This window comes from Syngnathoides biaculeatus, chromosome 16 (assembly GCF_019802595.1).
Source record: "Syngnathoides biaculeatus isolate LvHL_M chromosome 16, ASM1980259v1, whole genome shotgun sequence".
Lineage (NCBI taxonomy): Eukaryota > Metazoa > Chordata > Actinopteri > Syngnathiformes > Syngnathidae > Syngnathoides > Syngnathoides biaculeatus.
The window spans coordinates 15,425,388-15,446,018 of record NC_084655.1 but is presented as its reverse complement, the minus strand read 5'-3'; the positions used below and the strand labels follow the sequence as shown (position 1 = coordinate 15,446,018).

Here is a 20,631-nt window from a genome sequence, read left to right as displayed (position 1 = left end):
GCCAGTCTCTTTGCCTTCTGGACAAATTCAGTTTGTCTGCCAAACGATTGTGAAGCATCCAATGGCTGTAATTCATATAGTTCCTCTGTTTATATCTTTAGGTCCTGCGTTATTTTGACTATGTCTTCACTGGAGTGTTCACATTTGAGATGCTAATTAAGGTAAAATGATTCGTTACAGCCTTGTTTTATTGTACGGCCTGAGCGGACTACTTCAATTTTGTCTTCATTTCCTGTCTTTCTCCTGAAGATGGTGGACCTGGGGCTGGTTTTGCACCAGGGCTCTTATTTCCGTGACTTGTGGAACATCCTTGACTTTATTGTGGTTAGTGGCGCACTGGTGGCCTTCGCCTTCACGTAAGTGTTCATCCTACCTACCTACCTACCTAGCTGTCCTCTTGACCTGTTCTGCTTCTTTTCCTTGCAACCTCTCTATTCCTCTGTCATCATCCATAATCCCTATTCGGGTTTTTTTCCCCTCTCTTTCTGTCCTTCTCCATTAAGCTCAACATTGTCTCCAGCTGACCTTTTCGTCTCCTCCCACAACCTATCACGTTCTAACAGTTTCCCATTCCTGTCGATTCCGCTTGAGGCGAGGACCACTTTTTCCTACCTGTAACCCTTTGGTGTGAAGACTTTAAAATTCCCTTACTAATAATCCTGAATTTACCTTAACATTCCATTCAATGAATTCATCTGAAGGGAACATTTTTTTAATTTAATAATTCTGGACTTTGTGTTATCACAAATTAGTCAGCTAATGTATGGTCCCATTAATTACAGTCTTTGGTTTAATGTTTAAAACTTTATTTTGTTGTTGAAATTCTAGTCATTGTGGCTCAAAATGGTTCCCACTTTCCACTGTACATCTACGTTGTGCTTTGCCCCTTTATGTCGCATCCATTTCACCCCCTTTGACAGCGTTAAGATAAAGTGACACAGATGCATCGAACAAGATTCTCCCCTCAATCAGTTTGCGCTATTGAATGCGGAAAAAGTATTGGGCAAAAGAAACAAATGTTTCAGCAAATCAATATGAGCTTGCACTACAAATTTAACATGCGCCCGAGGTGGGAAGAAATACATTTATCTCAGAAGACTAATGTAACACCTGCTTCGCCTTTTGTAGTTCAACATGGTCGTAGATTCTAGGACGCCATGGAAATGACAAATTACTTTTCCCATAAATAAAACATAAATGAAGCATGACGTTCCCCTGGGTACTGCTTGTGCTGTCTCGGTTTTGTGATTATTTTCTGCTCTGAGTTTTTCGCTGGTCCGTTCCGTCACTAACATTATTTTTGTACTGTTTCTTTTAACCCGGGTGTGTGCAAATTTGTGACCTCTCGCCACTTTGTCTTTGTTCGACTGGCGGTATTCCACGTGACGATGTCGTGGAAGTTTTCCCCCCAGTTTGGATTGTTGTAGGATTTCATTGTTACACTGATATTTTTCTTAAATATACCTTCCTAAATAGTGGTAAACAGACTGACGTATAAAGAAAGGATTTCTTATAAATGCTGAGAATACATTTACATACATTTTAAATTTTCCACATGAGGGAGGCAAGTCTACAAAGGCAAATGTGGGGCATACAGGACTAAAAGTCTGTTTCATTATGCCGGGCATTCCAGTCTCATGCACATCCTGATTCTCTCGGAACTCAATTGATTGGAATCAAACAGCACTCCAGAAAGGCTCAGCAACCTCATTAGAGATGTTTATCACCCCTTTTAATGAAATTAGTCTGTCTGAGGGCTCCGAATGTGTTGGACTTAGACGTGAACGTTTCTGCGGATGAGCTGAGGCGTCCGAAACGCACACTTTGTTTTTACTCACATGTTTTTATGAAGCACTGAAATATTTTCCCTTTGAGCCTTAAATCTATGAACTTCTACGACAAGTCTCGGGGACTTGCCATATTCAAAATCGGACACATTATTAAAAAAAGCCCCCTGAAGCTAGGCCTTGATATTAGGATAGTTCTTTCCCTTCCACTACTTGTTGTAGTTGCCATTTTTTGTTCAACGTCAGTTGGTGTTTCGCTATGCACCCATTAGCCATAAAATTAGATACATCTGCACAACTATGATTATTATTATGATATTATAGAAGATAGCTTAATATTTTTCTGATGGTGCATCACTGTAGCTGTATTAAAATTTCTGCCTTCCGGCCCGATGTTTATTGTCAATATTTTTCTGTCGAGTGTACTTTCTATGAACTTTAAATTAGTAGGTGTTCTGTATTTTGTATGTGATACGTTGAAGACGTCTGTGATGTAATTTGGACACATTGAGGACCAACTTGGAATTGCAAACGGCTGCTTGATACATTTGAAGCAAGTCTCTGCCACATTACAAAAATAAACCCTTTATCAGGGTCATAATTGTGGTCAAAGTCTCTTTGTAAAATATGACTGCTGTTGCCAAACTTTTTTTTTTTTTTTTAACTTTTGTTTAACCCTCTGATAAGTGCACCCTTGTTGTAATGTAGAGCAGAGTTTTCAATGGCATTTGCCGCTTGAATGCAAATAGACAATGGACAGAAAAATAATAGCCCTCTAAATGATTTCTTTTCAGATGATACAGTCATACATGTACGATTATCATTGCATGCACATGCAAGATGTCGCCGCTGACCAGAAGAATGATCACGAAAAAAATTGTGGCGAAGATATTTGATGCCTTTTGAGTCTTACGGGCCTCACTTCTTCTTTGCTTTCTGTCTCTCTCTCTCTCTCTTCCTCATCTGGCCCCTCATTTTCAATCCCATTCTGGTTCTTCCTCCCACCCTTGTCTTTCCGTCTCTCTCCTTTTTGTCCTTTCAATATCTCACCCCTTTCTCATCTCTTCGTTTGGACCACCACCAACAGCGGCGGAGGGTAAAGTTGTTGTTGCTTTTTTCCCCCCCTCCTCTCCAGAAATCATCTCTCTACTTTCTCAGTGTTCGTTCAACGGACACGCTTTACACTCGTCACCTCTCCATCCATCCTTCATAGCAGATAATGAATTGTCTGTCCTTATGTTTCATTGTTCACCATGGAAGACTCAGTTACCACAAAAACAAGCAGTTAACCTGTCTTACCCTCAACTGAAACGCTATTAAACAAACGGAGGATTGCAGATAAATGACGATGGTGTTTACAAACAAGTTTACAAAGAAATAGTTGAATGGAATTGTAACAAAAAAGCACCCAAAAATGATGCCGTGAGAGAAGCATGATTTGGACCTCGCCATGCAAAAAGCCCAGCACAACCCAGAAGATGATATTTGCACGCACAATACATAACAGCATGTGCACACTCCACACATTTCCACACAGTTGTCTCCCATCTGGCCTCACATGTGTCGGACACACAGCTGCTGACACCCTTCAGGCCACCTCAATGACCTTTTGACATTGGTGAGCTTGATACAGGAATGTGACGAGTGTAGGTTAACGTCAATTATTATTTGGCACTAATTCAGTGTCCAATTGTTAGACTGCAAAGCAGCTTTAAGGTCAATTATTGAGCTAAATGTGAGTTGTTGGGTTTTTTCATTGGAAGCAGCATTCACTTGGATTATAATTTTATTAAATCCACATGTATACCTGTATTCCAAATAGGTTTATGTGAAAGTACATCAAAGAGATTCATTCAGGGATACTTGCTGGTATATCTTTGTGCAAAAAAAGTCTACATACAATATTCCATGTTGACTGAACAATGTACTGAAAACAACTGATCCAAAGCGGTTGTTTTGGTGTTTGTAGACGATAGTAGACTTCATAACGAAAAGAGAGAGTTTGTCTTTTTGTGTCACTTAACGCACCTGGTGGCACGACCTGATATTGACCTTGTTGGATTTCAATTGTGATTCACATGACAATGACTAAACTCTCTCTGCAAACGTCTGTGTAGAATAGACTTTGAGATCACTTATAGTGTAACTTAGCGTCAGTCGTGATGCTTCGCGTCATAGAAAGCAAGTTTTCAATGCAGCATGAGTATACTGTAGACACCCTTACTGTCCCCATATGACTTATGATGAGTCATCTTTATACAGCATTGAAAGACATTGCGGATTATTTAAGATGTTTAGTTATAGCATGCACTATAGTTGTAGAATAGCCACTTAGATGGAGCATGCAGATATTTTGACATTTAGAAATAAGGTTTTACACTTGGAAATAGGTTGAAGTGTAAACCTATAGGAACACTGCATGCCTTGCTACGTATTTAACATAAGACAGTTACTCATCCTGAGTTAACTTGAACACAAACAGCATCGAAATTGTGTCCGCCGGCTGCTATTTTGGGATTTGAGAGGACTCAGTCGAATCCACTTGCTGACTCTGTACACCTTTTGTGTGATTGCGTTTGCACGTTTAGGGGGAGCAGCAAAGGAAAAGATATCAGCACCATCAAGTCTCTGAGGGTTCTCAGAGTGCTGCGGCCACTTAAGACGATAAAACGTCTTCCCAAACTCAAGGTATGTTTTTAGTTCGGAGACTTTGCGTTCCAGTTTGTGTTGCGTCATCTTAGAGTGAGCTCTGTCTCTTTCTCTTTTGAAACTCGCCCCTTTCAGGCTGTTTTTGACTGCGTAGTGAACTCTCTGAAGAACGTCCTCAACATTCTGATCGTCTACCTACTCTTCATGTTCATCTTTGCTGTGGTGGCTGTGCAGCTCTTCAAGGGACGTTTCTTTTTTTGCAGCGATGAATCCAAAGAGTTTGAGCGCGACTGCAGGTCAGAAAAATGTTGTTTTCGGTCGATGCAACATCCAAGTAGCAGTCATGGAAGTTGATGAATCTGTGTTGAATGGACAAGAGTGTGTCGAGCACCGATGTGTGCAAATGATCTCATTTGTGAATGTAGAGGCGAGTTTTTGGTGTACGGGCGCGATAACGAAGTGAAAGCACAGAAACGGGAGTGGAAGAAGTACGAATTCCACTACGACAACGTGGCTTGGGCCCTGCTCACCCTCTTCACCGTGTCAACCGGAGAGGGGTGGCCGGAGTGAGTACACACGCACCCTCGCATGTCCAACTCAACCCCACACCGCTACATCTTAATCTCCACCCCCTTGTCTCTTTCGAAGCGTGCTGAAACATTCAGTGGACGCGACTTATGAGAATCAGGGCCCCAGCCCGGGCTATCGGATGGAGATGTCCATCTTTTACGTGGTGTACTTCGTGGTCTTCCCCTTTTTCTTTGTCAATATCTTCGTGGCTCTCATTATCATCACCTTCCAGGAGCAAGGGGACAAAATGATGGAGGATTACAGTTTAGAAAAGAATGAGGTGAGGAGGGACTGAGGACAGAGGAAATGTTCTGGTAGTCCTACAGCAAAACTTCATCTTTGTGGGTTTTTTTGTTGTTTTTTGCAGAGAGCTTGTATCGATTTTGCCATCAACGCCAAGCCTCTGACTCGCCACATGCCCAAGAACAAGCTCAGCTTTCAGTACCGCATGTGGGAGTTTGTGGTGTCGCCACCATTTGAGTACACCATCATGGCGATGATTGCGCTCAACACAATTGTCCTTATGATGAAGGTAATGATGCTATTTCTTGTTCAGTTCCTGCCAGGATTCTTTGAAATCAGTACCGTCCCATGTATCCTATTTCTGTGTCTAGATGTTGACGAATGTGTATTTGTGTTTTTTATTTTTGTATTTTTTTTTTTTTTTTTTTAAGTACGATGGAGCTTCAGATACCTACGAAGCTGTGTTAGCCAACCTCAACATAGTGTTTACCTCGCTCTTCTCCATGGAATGTGTACTCAAGATTATTGCCTTTGGAGCACTGGTGAGTGTGTGTATGTGTATCCATGTGTATGCCTGAAATTTTCAGCGCAAAAGTTGGAATGTTTTTTGGCTACTGTAAAGATGAAGGTGTTTCAGCACTAATTACTCCTATAGTATTTAACATTTTCTTTTCCAATATGTGGCTTGAAAAATTATATTTCACCAATTTGCTTTTTTCTGTTCATCATGAAATTGGATTATCGTAATTTCCGGCCTACAGAGCGCACCTTGTTATAAGCCTCACACAGTACATTTGTTAAAGGAAATACCATTTGGTACATACATATGCCGCAGCTATGTAAAAGCCGCAAGTGCCCACATTGAAATCTACAATGAAACAGATATTTACAAAGAAAAACAGTACACAGAGAGTTTAACACTAGTGCCACACTGACGCTAACGTTAGCGCCACGCTAACAGGGCCAGTTAAAAAAAAAAACATACTGGTAAAAATCACTGAGCCATGGCAGTAATACGCTAGCGGAGCGCTAACAGGGCCGGACCGGTAAAAGTTACTTCCTCGGCACATATATTCCACCGGTCTCACACTTAGCTTTTCCGCTCGAGTGCCCCCTTTCGGCCGTTAGAAAAAAATGCACAAATTAGCCACATCACCGCATAAACCGCAGGGTTAAAAGCGTGTGAAAAAAGTTGCGGTTTATAGGCCGGAAATTACAGTATATAACGCAAAATGAACAATGGGAGTTTAGGAACAGGAATTTAGTTTTGATGTAATATCCTTTCCTATAACACAACAACGAATAGAAATATTAGGATAAAGTTGTTTTTACTACTTGGTTGCACTGGCCTACAAAATTACTGACACTTGTCTAACCTCCCCTTGGTGCGCAGTTGCGTTGCCTGCTCCGCTGGATTTACAGTTCTCACGAAATAGGACTCGACGTGTTTATAGGAATGACAAACCAGGAAGATGCTTCTAAAATAGTGTTTGCGCCCAGCTGCAAAAGTTGATAGAAAGGTGGAGGAGGAGGGAGGGACTAATAGTTTAAGGGATAAATATTAAGGCGACGTAGTCGTGATAATTAGCAGCATTAGGGTGAATGACAGATTTGTGGTATAAAGAGGAGCATGGATTACGAAAGCGGGAGGAGATTAAGTGCGAGAGGATTTAAATCTCAGAGAATGGAGTCCAAAATGCTCGGCCCTCCAGACAAATAACGTTGGGGGTGAGTGTGTCTCAAGGTGGTTTATTTTGATAGCCTCCTACCCGCTTGTGCGTCCCACTACTGGTCTAATGCACAGTTTGGCTGCAGGCAGCGTGTAGGAGAGCGAGCGAAGTACACGCCACTCAGCTCAGACTCTTTCCCTCGAAGAAATCTGTAAATGTGTGCACGTGTGGGAATTCAGTATTTAAGAAGGATTAATGTCCGGAATGATTTGTGGACGGGGTTCATTTATTAGAGGTTATAAAGCGAGGAACTTTTTCAAAAGTTTCTTAAGTCTGATTCTTCTTCTTAATGTGTGTGTGTGTGTGTGTGTGTGTGTGTGTGTGTGTGTGTGTGTGTGTGTGTGTGTGTGGTGTGTGTGTGTGTGTGTGTGTGTGTGTGCACTTATTGATATACAGTAGAGTGTGTGGTAATTTGATGAAGAACAATTTCCTGCAGTTTATCTGCTGGAATTGATCCAACATGTCCTCGCTGATGGACCATTTGTCTCATCGCTTTTCTCTCTCTCTCTCTCTCTCTCTCTCTCCCTTTCTCATTCATTGGATTATTTTGATTTATATATTCTCCTTTTTTCCTTCCTGACACTTTTTCATTACTTTAATCATGTCATTGAAATATATTTAACTATTATTCTCCTACCTCTCTGACCTCTCTTTCACTCTTTTTTCCCCCTTTTATCTTTTCCCTCCTTCCTGCTGACAGAATTATTTTAAAGATGCCTGGAACATTTTTGACTGTGTGACTGTTCTAGGCAGCATCACTGACATTCTGGTTACTGAACTCGGGGTAAGTAGTCAAGTCGTTATAAGAGCACTTATAAATATCAGTAGAATGTCTGCACGGGTCTGTGTATTTGCCCATCTGTCACATTGACTCTAGACATACAGCAGAAGAGACTACGAGTTTAAGGAAGGCCTTCGGATTAGGGGAGCGCAGTCGAGCCCTCTATAGTTCAGGCATGCACAAATATGTCTTGAAAGTCTTATATAATTGTCCCATTTGGTGGGACCTGGGGAGACCAGACTCCTGGAAGTGTAGCACTGACTCACTGACAGCAAGGCTAGAAGAATGCTGACGCTGCAGGGCGCTTCTAGCTTCTTCGAGCAACCTAATAGCAAATCAAAAAATAAAGCGGAGGCCCGGGAGCCTCGCTGCATTTGCGTCCGTCAGTGACCACATCGGAGCTCTTCAGAATTACAATTGGAATTCATTTCCCCCCCAAAATAATTTGTTTCGTTTTTACATTTGCAGTCTGGACAGTGGTCAATCATGAATTATAAAAATTGTGCCCAATGTGAGCTGACGAAATGTCCATTATGAAGGTTTTTGACTTTAGCAGAATGAGGTATCAATTACTTTTTTACACAATGAAGATTTATTTAGTATTCCCAACATTTTAGCTTTAGCATTTAGCTCCGTCTGTCAGAATACACTAAGAATCCCTAGATGTACATCATTTTAAATTCACAGCAGATTACACAATACAATTACAATTACAGATTATACAATACAATACATTATACAATGACAAAATATCAGGATTACAATGCAGGATGTCCACAATTTTTGTTTACTAGGTTAATGTGGATGGGAGTTATTAGTTGTTATTTATGGTGATTAATGACAATGTGTGTATCTTTAATATTGAGGGAAACTTTTTTTTCTTTATGTCACAGGAAATATGTTTAATGTTGTTCAATGAGAGAACTTGAACCCCAGTAACCTACAGGATTTACATGATAACTGTCCGTTACGGACACATTAATGCTTATAACACGCTACATTCCAGAATAGTCGATTTTTTATTTTTTAAAGGCTAATCTAAGGACACTGGGTGTAATTGGCTGACTTTTTACGCACAATTTTGTGACATTATGTCTTGAAGTCACACTAACCAAAGTTTATAATTACGCTTCTCCTTGTTGACATGCAACTTTGTGTACATATGTTACCTTATTTCTGTACTTGTTCTTGTATTGATTATTGATTTATATCTTGTTTTTATCTTCTTTTTTTTTTTACATGCTTTCATTAAACCTTCCACAAACTTAACGGCGATCTTCTGTAATCTACTTCGTCCCGCCCCCTTCTGCCCTGGCCCTTTGCCCCATCCGCCTTCAATCTACTTCCTGTGATACCATCCAATCAAAATGCACTATGAATCCTCTGTGTCCACCCATGATAACTGACTCTGGTTGTGTCTTCAAAACAACCAAACATCCCCAAATGTGCTGCTATTAACCATGCGTCTGCAACATCTACATGTAGATGGTTTGTAATTTTTTTGTTGATCTTTTTTTTTTGTTCTGCATCTGCTTCAGTCGCATGTTAGGCATGTAAAAGGTGCATGTTTTTTCTTGAACCTTGTTGAACTGAATTTGCTAATTCCTCTGCCACTCACTGTCTTACATTAGTTTCTTTCTTATCCCATTCATACTATATACAGTATCCTTTACTAAGAGCTGGTGTTTTATAGCTTGTAAAGGATTGTATCAACCCAAATAGATCTACCACATCTATCACATGGGATGATTATCGACTGAATGTATATAATGGCCATATTACATAGACAGTGACGAGGAGGGCGACCAAAAAGGAGGCTGTGGCAGAGAGAACCAATAAGTGGATGCAGCCCTTTGCATGTCTTCAGCGTAAACCTCATATTCACAATCCTATACCACGTACAGTATGTGGATTGAAACTGCATGTGTTCATTTTGAGGACTTTAAATGCCAATCGTTAAACCTCCGTTCTTTACCATTTGTAATGGTGGAAGAACCTTATCTATTTTAATTTAACTGTTTCTAAAGAAAGAAAAAACTTGGAATCAATAAATAATGTACTTTCTTGTGCTTCAACCACCCCCTTACACATTTGGAGCCGACGCCTTGAGCTTCGGTGTCTCGCATTAGTCACATCTGCATGCTGTTGACTTGCTTCATTGAATTTAAAGGCTATTGCCCCGAGAGAATTAGTGCATTTGGTTGTCTTTCCGAGCAAACATTCTGCGTCCCTGCACTTCCAACCACCTGTACTCACCACTCCCGACCACATTGACGATGAAACCCGATTTGTATTGAACGAAGTAAATTTTGCCTCTCCTCTTTTTGCCTTGTATTGTTTGGTTTATGAAACGCTTGTTGGAGCCTTGCAGTGTTTGGTTTGCTTTTTGCTTTTGACTTGAGTTTGAATCCTCCTTTTACTTTGATCTTGTTTACTACTTTGACCTTCTTCTCTGCCTCCCCAACTTCTCACCTGTCTCAAGAGTTTTTTTTTTCCTCTTCTGTGTGTATGGCCCGATTCTAATTGAAATTGTACCCTCTCTCCATGATTATGGCACGGATCTGCTGTAGAATAACTTCATCAACCTGAGTTTCCTGAGGCTGTTCAGGGCAGCTCGCCTCATCAAGTTGCTGAGGCAAGGAGAAACAATTCGCATCTTGCTCTGGACCTTCGTTCAGTCCTTCAAGGTCTGTTCTCACTCGTACACATCGTCCCACGAGCCCTGAAAAATATTTGCATTTACTGATGCAGATTCAGAAAAAAACAAGTGCTCATATTCTACAGACAGATTTTGTAATGTCCAAGTGCAGCAAATTACATTCAGGTGATGCAGTGATTCTTTCATCTGTCCTCAGGCTCTGCCTTATGTATGCCTCCTCATTGCCATGCTCTTCTTCATCTATGCCATCATTGGGATGCAGGTGTGTGGAAGCCGAACCGAAAGATAACCGAGATACATTCGGCATACGCCTGGTTTCTGTGGAGCCTTGTAATTACAATTACAATTGGGTTAGAACCCCAAACGGGATAAAAATGCTCAATCATTTGGTTTCACAGGGGTGGAATATTCCTTTTCTGAATCTGATGCAAAGTCGGAGAAACTGTTCCGTTGCAATGGTCAGGCTGCACGAGCTCCTCCTTAACATAAATCCGTAGTGATGTCGTTCGTGCACTTCAAAATATGATAGCTTTCAGACAGACCTCAACTGCAACGAGACCTAACTTGTTTTCAATCGAGCTGTTGGTATAATAAAAGTGTAAAAGCAATTCTCGCCACTACGGTAATTGTCTTGATTAATCACGGGACATTTAGACGTTCCAATTAAAAGTACTGAACGTATATAAACCAGATGGAAAGAGATCACATCACATGTAAGTTGTTGACCCGAGGTTATTAATCTGAATGACAAAAACATTCTGGCGGTATCTAGAAAGAGAAGTTGGAAAATAATCTAATAATCAATTAAAATGGCAGCAATGAAAAATGTTCATTGCAATATTCCCTGCTTGCTCTTGGTGCAAACAAAAATGAATAAAATGCAGTATTTTAGCCATTTTTGTTGTGATCATTAATTTGAAGAGAGGTCTTAAAATAAAATTTCTGGAAAACTGTTACAGGTGAGCAATCTGCAAAAATGGAGCAAGTGCACATTCATGTTAAGTGTTCAGTCTTTGCATGTACTTTGTGTGTGAACTTCAGTCTTATGCTACTGCTATTAAAGCCAAAGTATTTTCCACACGTCAAATTCTAAACCAGCATGTACACCAACAAGGTCAATGATTGCTGATTGATGATTGGTCTATATACGTAGTACATATTCATATTCTTTAAAAAGTAGCAGTGGAAATGTAATGTTTTTATTTATATTTTGCAGGTTATATTTTGCCCAAATGCTCCAAAATCTGAAAGGACAAGCAGTCCCTTTAACTTACAATGCTAGATACTGGTTGTAGAGACATACCGTAGTGTTCTCAATGTGACCGTGTTTGCAGCTTTTTGGCAATATTGCTATTGAAGAAGACGGAGAGGGCGCCATCGACCAACACAACAACTTCAGAACCTTCGTTCAGGCTCTCATGCTGCTCTTCAGGTGCGATCGTTGAACTCGAGACAAGCGTTGCGTAGTTTGGTTTTGAATGTGTTTGAATCCGTTGATGTGTCAGGAGTGCAACTGGGGAGGCGTGGCACGAGATCATGCTGGCGTGTCTCGGGGGCAAAGAGTGCGACGAGCTGTCAGGGAACACCGAGCCGGAGTGTGGCAGCCAAGTGGCTTACCTCTACTTTGTCTCCTTCATCTTCTTCTGTTCATTTTTGGTGAATGAACCTCTGACGCTGGCACCGATAAAAACATCTGTTGCGCTGCCTGTTGGACTTCCCTTGCTTGACTACGTGTGTGTGTTCATGCAGATGCTGAATCTGTTTGTGGCTGTCATCATGGACAACTTTGAGTACTTGACCAGGGATTCTTCTATACTTGGACCTCACCACTTGGATGAGTATGTCAGAATATGGGCGGAGTATGATCCTGCTGCCTGGTAAGTGGGCCTTCGCCTGCACCACCGTGTACTGTACACTTCATGTAACCACATGAAAATGCACACATCTAAAAACGTATCTCATGTATTTTGCTTCTGCAGAAACGTTTACAGCGTACTCTTGGATACCAAACATCTTATTTTCTTGTCTCTCCTAAGTATTGTAAAAATCGGGGAGCAATGAAAGCACTACAATTCTGTGGAATCCTGTAACAGCATGGTTTTTACTTGTGTGAAATGCAAGAAAGTGTATTTTGTATAACACTGACTGCTATCCACAGTTTGTAGTGGTTTTCCACCAAATGATTCTCCAGTTCTCTAATCGCCAAACTTGCTGTGATATATATATATATATATTTTTTTTTTTTGTCATAGCAGGAATTGTAGTCATCCAAGTGATTTGGACCTGGTTTTGCATTATACACAATAGCTGATGTTGCACATTTAAAAAAAAGGGCTATTTACTTTTGTTCAGTGCAAGTATGCTATTGATATTGAATAAAAGTAAATAAAATACTTGAAGTAGCTGCACTCAAAGGTCAATGGCCAACCGATCATAATTAATCAGCAATTACGATGCAAAGACAGGCCACGGTTTTCTACTTTTTGTCCAAAGTGGTTGCGATGGATGTGAGAATAACCCACATGGACATCTGGTTATCTCACTCTGGCAACCGTTCCCTCCTGCTCAAGCTCCTCCTCTCCTTTTTATGCAAGTTGTCCTTAAAAAGCCCTCAAATCCGATTCCAAATCCTCCCCCTGGTATCTGAATACAGCCAAAAACTTACCGTGGCAAAGTCCACACTTGTTTACAACAACTCCTTTGTCCATTTCTCCAGTATGATCGTAAACGGTGGACATGCTAAGTTTCATGGCATCTGTATTCTAATATGTGTGTGCTTGTTAGTCATGTTGTCCTGTAGACTGCACGTAGAAACGTACTAGATTATAAAAGCATTGACGTTAGACGAGCAATAAAAACAGCTAGGCTCTGACCACTTAAAAACCCTGTAACAGGAATTCAGACATTTGTTTCTAAATATGTTATATAAGTAAGAAGATAATTGCAAACATGGAAAGACTGGGAACAAAGAATGTCTTTGTTCGCATCAGTAATTACCCATCTAATTGTGCAGTTAGCTAGCTAGCTACGTCTACATCCAAATAACGCATCTGCTTGAGAAGGCCTTGTTGTTGCCTGTGGGTGTGGGCGTGTAATGCAGAGAAAGGCAGAACAGCAAGGAAGGAGGAACATTTATATTTTTAAGTCTGACTTGACAGCCAGCATATTGACAAGGCCTATTTAGAGCGCCTCGTTGTCATGGTGGGGTAAAGGCCCGTGACAACCACCAAAGGCCTGAAGCGTTTCATTTTAGTGGCTCAAACATGTAGTTTTGTAGAGATTAGAAATATGCCACACGAAATAACATCCACTTGTTCAGGTGATCCAACTTCAACTTGTAAAATTGCAATCAAGCTCTCCAGCAAGCGCAGCAACGTAGATCCATAGACGTAGATTTCTTTTTCCTGGTCTGTCGTACATTTTTACTGCTGCTTGTTCCCAGGCAGGATGACGGGTCTCAGACAAAGCTGGCCCTTTGGCAATAGGGGAAAAAAGAATAAAAATACTGTATTTATCCAAGGGAGAAGAGACAGTCTGTAACAAGGAGCCATATAAATAACATCAATTGTTCCCTCTATATTAAATACAAAATGCATACTGTGGAGAAAAGAACAAACAACTTACTCTACTCACATTGCACAGCCGGCATCTAGTGCCACCACTGTATAAAAGTTGAGTGGGTTCTGCCAGATTCTGTGATTCTAATCTATTGCTTCACACACATCATTGTCCCTGTCTAAGAGGAAGCAGAGGCAACATACAAACAAGTGGTTGACCGTGAAACCCGTATTTAAGAGGGAGGCGTTTTGCGCACCGCAGGCTGCTATTAAGCGGTTTGCCACGTGCGCTGTCGGAGTTGTTTAGCAATGGCTTAATTAAAGCCTCCATTCATCCAGTTTGTTGTAGCAGTAGTTTAAATTAAAAAAAAAGGGTGTTTTGGGCAGTGCTAAGGACCACATTTAATAGTGTGTAGCATGCAGTACTGTGTGGTGTTTACATGTGTTTTGTGCGACGGTATTATTAAATGTATTCTTTGCGGTGGTTATCTCAATTCATAGCACAGTATTTTTGACGGTAAACATATTGCAAAGTATGTTCAAATACTGTGTGAATCTCGTGTTCTTCCTCCCACTGTTTTTCTCTTCTTTATAAATGTTTGTTTGTGTGTTTTTCCTGTGTGTGAGTGTCTCCTAACTCCCCTGTATTCTTCTTGCAGCGGGCGCATTCATTATAAGGACATGTACAGTTTATTACGAGTTATCGACCCCCCTCTCGGCTTAGGCAAGAAATGCCCCCATAGGGTGGCCTGCAAGGTTGGACTTCCATTCAAACAAAACTTCTCAAGCACAATTGCTAGCCACAGCATCCAGGAATGGAATGAATGCTGCTTTATTGTTCTCATTTATTTTATTTATTTATTTGGGTGGGTAGGGGGTTTGGCAGGACTCCTTTTCATTTCAGTCTTTATATCTATTTTCCCACCATTATCAACTTGCACTCTGAAATGCCGAGAGAATGTGCCAGACAATGCAGACACCCAGAAATGCATGTGAAGTGCTCAAAGTGACATATAAAACCAAAACTGAGGATGCTTTATTATTTAAATGATTACAAAAATTTATCTTTTTTTTTTTTTTGGATTACTATGTTTTATTTTTGTTGGTTATGACTATTATATCGCAAGCTACAGTGGCCCACTGTAGTGTTGCATTGTTCTTGGTTTCCGGGGGGGTTTGGGGAAAGACAGAAACTGCATTGACACCCCTTCCTCCTCTTCCCCTCCTTCCTCGTATGAGCAGGAGCAGCTCGGTGCCTGCTGTCGACCTCTGCCCTCCCTGCACACACACCCACTCACGCTCACCAAAGTGCTCTCATGAGACGTTAGTAGAAAATCATTCAAAAATGTACACACTATAATTAGAAAAATGACAACTTGCTTCAATATCACGCTGTGGCTCAGGACTTGGTTTCGCCTTGTACTGTACAGTTACAGGTTCAAATGTCACTGTGGACAAAAAAGTCAGGAGTGTTGTTGGAGGGAGGCTCGAACTAAGTCACCCTCCGTTACGTACCAGAGATCGGTGACGCCTGAGTCAGTGATGATTGGCAGAATGAAAGGACAGGCTTGTGACACTAAACACTTCTCCCGCTGTTTTGCTTTGAAAGCAATGTCGAGGTCCAAGAAAGCTACGCTCGTATTGATGCCGTCATGCGTCTAAGCCCATGTGTACACAGAGGAATTTAAAAACTTTTGTTTTTTCCTTCTTTGGGTTTTTAAAGAGGATCCCCAAAATGTACAAAATTCCATCCGTACACCATTTACATACCACATGTACACCATTCATGCCCATCAATGTTTAGACATAAATGATAATGCTTGTGCTCAAAAAACCCACAAAAACAACACTTTCAGACACATTTTGTACTTTTTGTCCAAATATCTTTGTTGTATGAATGAGTGGGCAGGACAGCCCAATTCTTTTCCACCAATTTCTAATTTAACCCTCTCTGGACCAAATAACATTTTGCAGAGAGAAACATCTGATACTTTCAGAACATGATACTCTGGAGTTAAAATTTTATATTAAACCTGTTGCAAATTTGCAACCCCTGCCCGGAAAGGGTTAAAACATAAATTGCCCTCAATTTTGGGGGACAATTGTGGTAGTCTATCGTGAAATCAGATACACTGAATGTCATGGATCTGGCGTGGACTCGATTCCCAGTCAGTCCCTGGAACCCGAAGTAAACTGGAATATGATCCAGTTCAACCCACAGATAAAACCCCCATGCACGATGGAATCTGTGGAAAATATTAAAGTGTAGTGGGGATGTGCTAAAAATGTTCTCAAATCTCAAATGTACTTCAGATTCAAATTGGTGAGGTGTTGGAGAAAGCTTGCTCAAGTGAACTATTGCGTTTTCTCACAACGGTTGCAATTCTGAAATCCTGCTATAATTCATCACATTCACGTACTGTGTACATCACATACTCACATGTTTAGTATTTAGAGCTCACCGAATGTCTTTTTTGACATTCTCAATAACCTTTAAGTGACTTGTATAGCTCAGATCGAAGCCTCATCAAGGCCACAGAGTCCTCAAATCAACCCAATAACCTTGTCTTTCTTTTTTTTTTCCTTTTGGTTTTTCTCTCACGCTCTCCTTGACACCATTTCTAACTATATCTCCATTTCTAACCACCCATCGCTCTGTCTCTTTGCTTTCATCCATCTCTTCTGTCTCTTGGTTAACGGGTTGGCGGCACTGGCCGATGGTGCAGTGGCAGGATCAGTTGCAGGCAAATGTATGACATGCTGAGGCACATGTGTCCTCCACTAGGCCTCGGGAAGAGGTGTCCTGCACGGGTGGCCTACAAGGTTAGAGAGGACCCCGCCCTCACTCTCCAATGGGGGGGGTGAAAGGGCGTGGGCAAGGGTGGGGATTTAGAAGGTGCTAGTAAGACATCAACAATCTTTATTGCTGTTGTTTTTTTGATTTTGGGTCATATTTCTAAATATTTTTTTTTTGTTTCGTGGAGAGTGGGGGTGGGCTGGTCATTGTTGTGGTTGTTGTGTGGCAGTGTGGAAATTTCGGGTGGAGGCAGGGCGACAAATAGGGTGATGCTGGGTGAGACGAGGATGCTTATCCACAAGAAGGAACGAAAAGAGGGACCTTCTCAGCTCGTTTGCACCATGCACCTTAGACACCAAGCTCACTTGCTGTACACAAAATACGACAGGGCGCATACACTATGTGGACAAAAGTATTGCCGTAACCCACCGCCCAAAAGAAAAATTGTATTCTCCAACTTGCAAAGACAATTCAATGATTACAACTTTGTGAGAACAGTTTGGGGAAGGCTCTTTTCTATTCCACCCTGGTTGTTGGGTGAATTTGGTGCAGACAACCTTGTTGACCCTGACCCCGAAAGCCTTGCGATCAACTTGAACAGAGCTCGTCAACAAACATCAGTGACATCATTACATTTTTATCGAGTATATTTCCTACCATTACAGCTCCTATCGCGTATCGACTCGAAGCCCGAATACTTTTGTCCGTATGGCGTATTAAAGAAGCATACTGACATCGAGCCCAGACACACATCCCACTTCCACAAAGAAGCACGCATGTGCAGCAGTGCTCGGAAGGTCCGCCAGACTTCCATCCTCTGACTCGTTCCTTCCTGTGGATGGTGCAAACGCACTCAAACATATCCAACGCAAATGCAAAGAATGAGGTCACACGCACCCACACAGAGACAGTATGTGTTCTTCGCTATGGTAGAGAGAGCAGAAGGGCTTGTGTCAGTGATGTGTTTTCCTCCGAGAGCCTTTGGTTGCCATACAGAAGCAGTTCTTTTTCTGTCACCCTTCATGTAGCAGCGCCGAGCCCCCAAGCTGCCTTTTTTTTTTCCTATCTGCAAGTCCAATCTTCTCTTTGTCCTTTGGTTCTGTCGTCAATGCAGTTCTATTCTGTTTCCAGCCCCCTTCCCCTCCTCCTCCTGCTCCTGCCACATCTCTGCATAACCTCCCCCTGCCCCCCGCCCCCCAGCAATCAACCCTCACCTGCCCTCTGCATGGCCCATCAGCACCACCGCCATTTCCATGAACGCGCCTCTCCAAATAATCAACACAAACACATTTGCTGTCAGAAGAGAAAGACACAAAAGTAACCTGATTTTTACCACATTCTAACACAGATTACCTTAATCATTATCCAGTAGATAGAGGAGAGTACTTCATTACCAGCGTACATTGTTTTATTTAACACTCTCGTCCAGCACGACCTGGGCTCAACAGCGCCATTACATTTTCTTTCCATTGGCTGCTTTTAAATGTGGAATATAAATCACTGTCGGTGACATTTACACTTGCGGCAAGACCGAAGTAATTGGCCAAAATAAGAAAATGTTGCAAATAGCGCATTAAAACTCAGCTGCAATGATGTCGAAAGCCGTTGTAAATGTGACATTTACAAAGTATGTAAAATGTAAATAATCAACATTCTTAATCTAGAAGATTGGATTTGATGTGATTTATTGTAAGCAATCCGTCCGCGGCGCTTTTTGAACCAGGATTGTGCGCAGTCACGTTTGTTGTGAGTCCCCGTCGTTGTTCCTTTGGTTCTGCCTGCCAAGTTATCTACTCAAAGCCTCCTCCCTGAACTCTACCTTGGACCCTAAACGTTCCCTCCTCAATAAAGCTAATATGCCTTGTATGCACAGCAAGTTATAACTCGACATATATTTTCATTTTGTTACCGAAGCACGAGCGGAATGGAGTCTTTTAAACCTCCCAGCTGGTCCATTTCCACCCAGAACAATGACGCATACAGTATAGCTGATCTTATTTTCTCAGTCCTGACGGGAGACAGCAGGGTCTTCAGGCAGGACCGCTTTCTCAACTGTGGTCTTTTTTTTCTGCTTTTGCATTTCCTCTTTATTTTGACCCACTTTTTCTATATACATGCACTAACTCTCAACCTAATACTGTACTAGATTTTTTTCCCCATCTCCATCTTTTCTTTTAGCTTCAGCACCCCTCTTTTGAGTGTTGTCTCATTTTCCCCTCATGACCTTTAATAATCATGACACAACTTTTTTTTTCTTTGCAGTATTCTCCCCCTCCCCCTCCATTTTCCACAGAATGCTGCTCTCTCTCACCTATTAACCCTCAAAGTCTGTGCTCATTTATCCACACATAGGACACCAAAGTTTTAGCACTGGAGCCACTTGTTCTATCGTCTCAGCTTAGCAACGCGCTCGACGCATCTTCAAGTTGTCTTCAATAGCGGCTAATATTAAAACAATGCACAAACTCATTCTACTGTTGTCCCTCATGGGATGCTTTTTGTGTACGGCTGTGCAGCTGCTTGTCCTGTGAGGCCTATCTTGTATGCATTGCATGCTTGCATGGGGGATGGGAAAGTTTGCTTCGTGGAGAGCTAAAAAAGTAATAATAATGATCAAATACTTGCAATGGACCGATGAAGGGGAAGGCGTTGCATGGTTTGCCGCATGCCTGGGTGGTCGTCGTCTTCCTGTTACCAAACACACACATAGTGACTGTTATGTGAGTTGGTGTTTGTCTCTATTTGTCTTTTACCGTTATAAGCCAACAAGGCCTCTAAAGGAACAAACCAATGAGCTCAAAACCAAAGTGCACTCCCCTCCCCAAAAAGATGTCTCACGCTTGGTTTTAGGTTATTGGTTCCGGACAGGTCTCTGTTGTGAACCTCCAATCTGAACCTTAGGAGCTGTGGGTAACAGACATCACCTGTCCTCCAAATGATACGCTTAGATTTCAAGACTGGTTGACCCAACCTGAGAGAGCTTAAAAACAAAAAGAAACTATTGAGTTGACAAACTAAACTAATATAATCTTCAGAAGTTACAGTACACGAAATTACATAATAGTGGATCCTTGCATCACTTTTGCGTTAGATCTCAAATCAGTTCTTATTTGAACTTTGCCTTATTTGAGTCAAAGTCACTCCAGATGCTCTCCACAGCTCCTTTACCCCACCTTTTCCCCTCTCCCCAGTCCCCTCTCCCTTCCCACTTGGAGGTTCCACAAGTATTTTCAAACCCTTTCTGTTCCTTAACCTGACCGACCGTCTCCACAGAGACTGCTCCGCATGGATCTGCCCGTGGCCGACGACAACACGGTCCACTTTAACTCCACCCTCATGGCTCTGATCCGCACTGCGCTGGACATCAAGATTGCCAAGATTTCTGAAGGTGCACAATCACTTGTACTATCTGACCCTGTTAAGTGAGTACTTGGAGACTGTTTCCAATCTGTGTCTAGTTTGTCTCTGAGGTTAATGTTTTAGATTTTGTAGAAATGAGTACAATATTACACTGAAGAAAATAAGTATTTGAACACACTGCTATATTGCAAGTTCTCCCACTTAGAAATCATGGAGCGGTCTGGAATTTTCATCATCGGTGTATGTCCACTGTGAGAGAGATCATCTAAAAATAAATATTCATAAATCACAATGTATGATTTTTTTTTAACGATTTATTTGTGTGATACACCTGCAAATAAGTATTTGAACACCTGTCTATCGGCTAGAATTCTGACCCTCAAAAACCTGTTAGTCCGCCTTTAAAGGTCCACCTAAACTTCAGTCACTATCCTGAATCAGATGCACCTGTGTGAGGTCGTTAGCTGCATGAAGACACCTGTCCACCCCATACAATCA

General features: G+C 41.6%; 1 protein-coding gene across 1 annotated transcript in view; it reads left to right on the top strand.

Moving 5' to 3' along the window:
- cacna1aa (calcium channel, voltage-dependent, P/Q type, alpha 1A subunit, a) overlaps positions 1–20,631 on the top strand; it is a 64,750-nt gene that overhangs the window by 22,596 nt on the left and 21,523 nt on the right. Inside the window, exons 24-39 of the mRNA XM_061846547.1 lie at positions 102–161; positions 250–356; positions 4,376–4,475; positions 4,572–4,732; positions 4,862–5,002; positions 5,085–5,286; positions 5,374–5,538; positions 5,681–5,791; positions 7,680–7,763; positions 10,331–10,447; positions 10,616–10,681; positions 11,754–11,851; positions 11,925–12,075; positions 12,169–12,296; positions 14,636–14,732; positions 20,047–20,161. Coding sequence (XP_061702531.1) covers positions 102–161; positions 250–356; positions 4,376–4,475; positions 4,572–4,732; positions 4,862–5,002; positions 5,085–5,286; positions 5,374–5,538; positions 5,681–5,791; positions 7,680–7,763; positions 10,331–10,447; positions 10,616–10,681; positions 11,754–11,851; positions 11,925–12,075; positions 12,169–12,296; positions 14,636–14,732; positions 20,047–20,161 — 1,903 coding nt within the window. The remainder of the gene's footprint in view (positions 1–101; positions 162–249; positions 357–4,375; positions 4,476–4,571; positions 4,733–4,861; positions 5,003–5,084; positions 5,287–5,373; positions 5,539–5,680; positions 5,792–7,679; positions 7,764–10,330; positions 10,448–10,615; positions 10,682–11,753; positions 11,852–11,924; positions 12,076–12,168; positions 12,297–14,635; positions 14,733–20,046; positions 20,162–20,631) is intronic.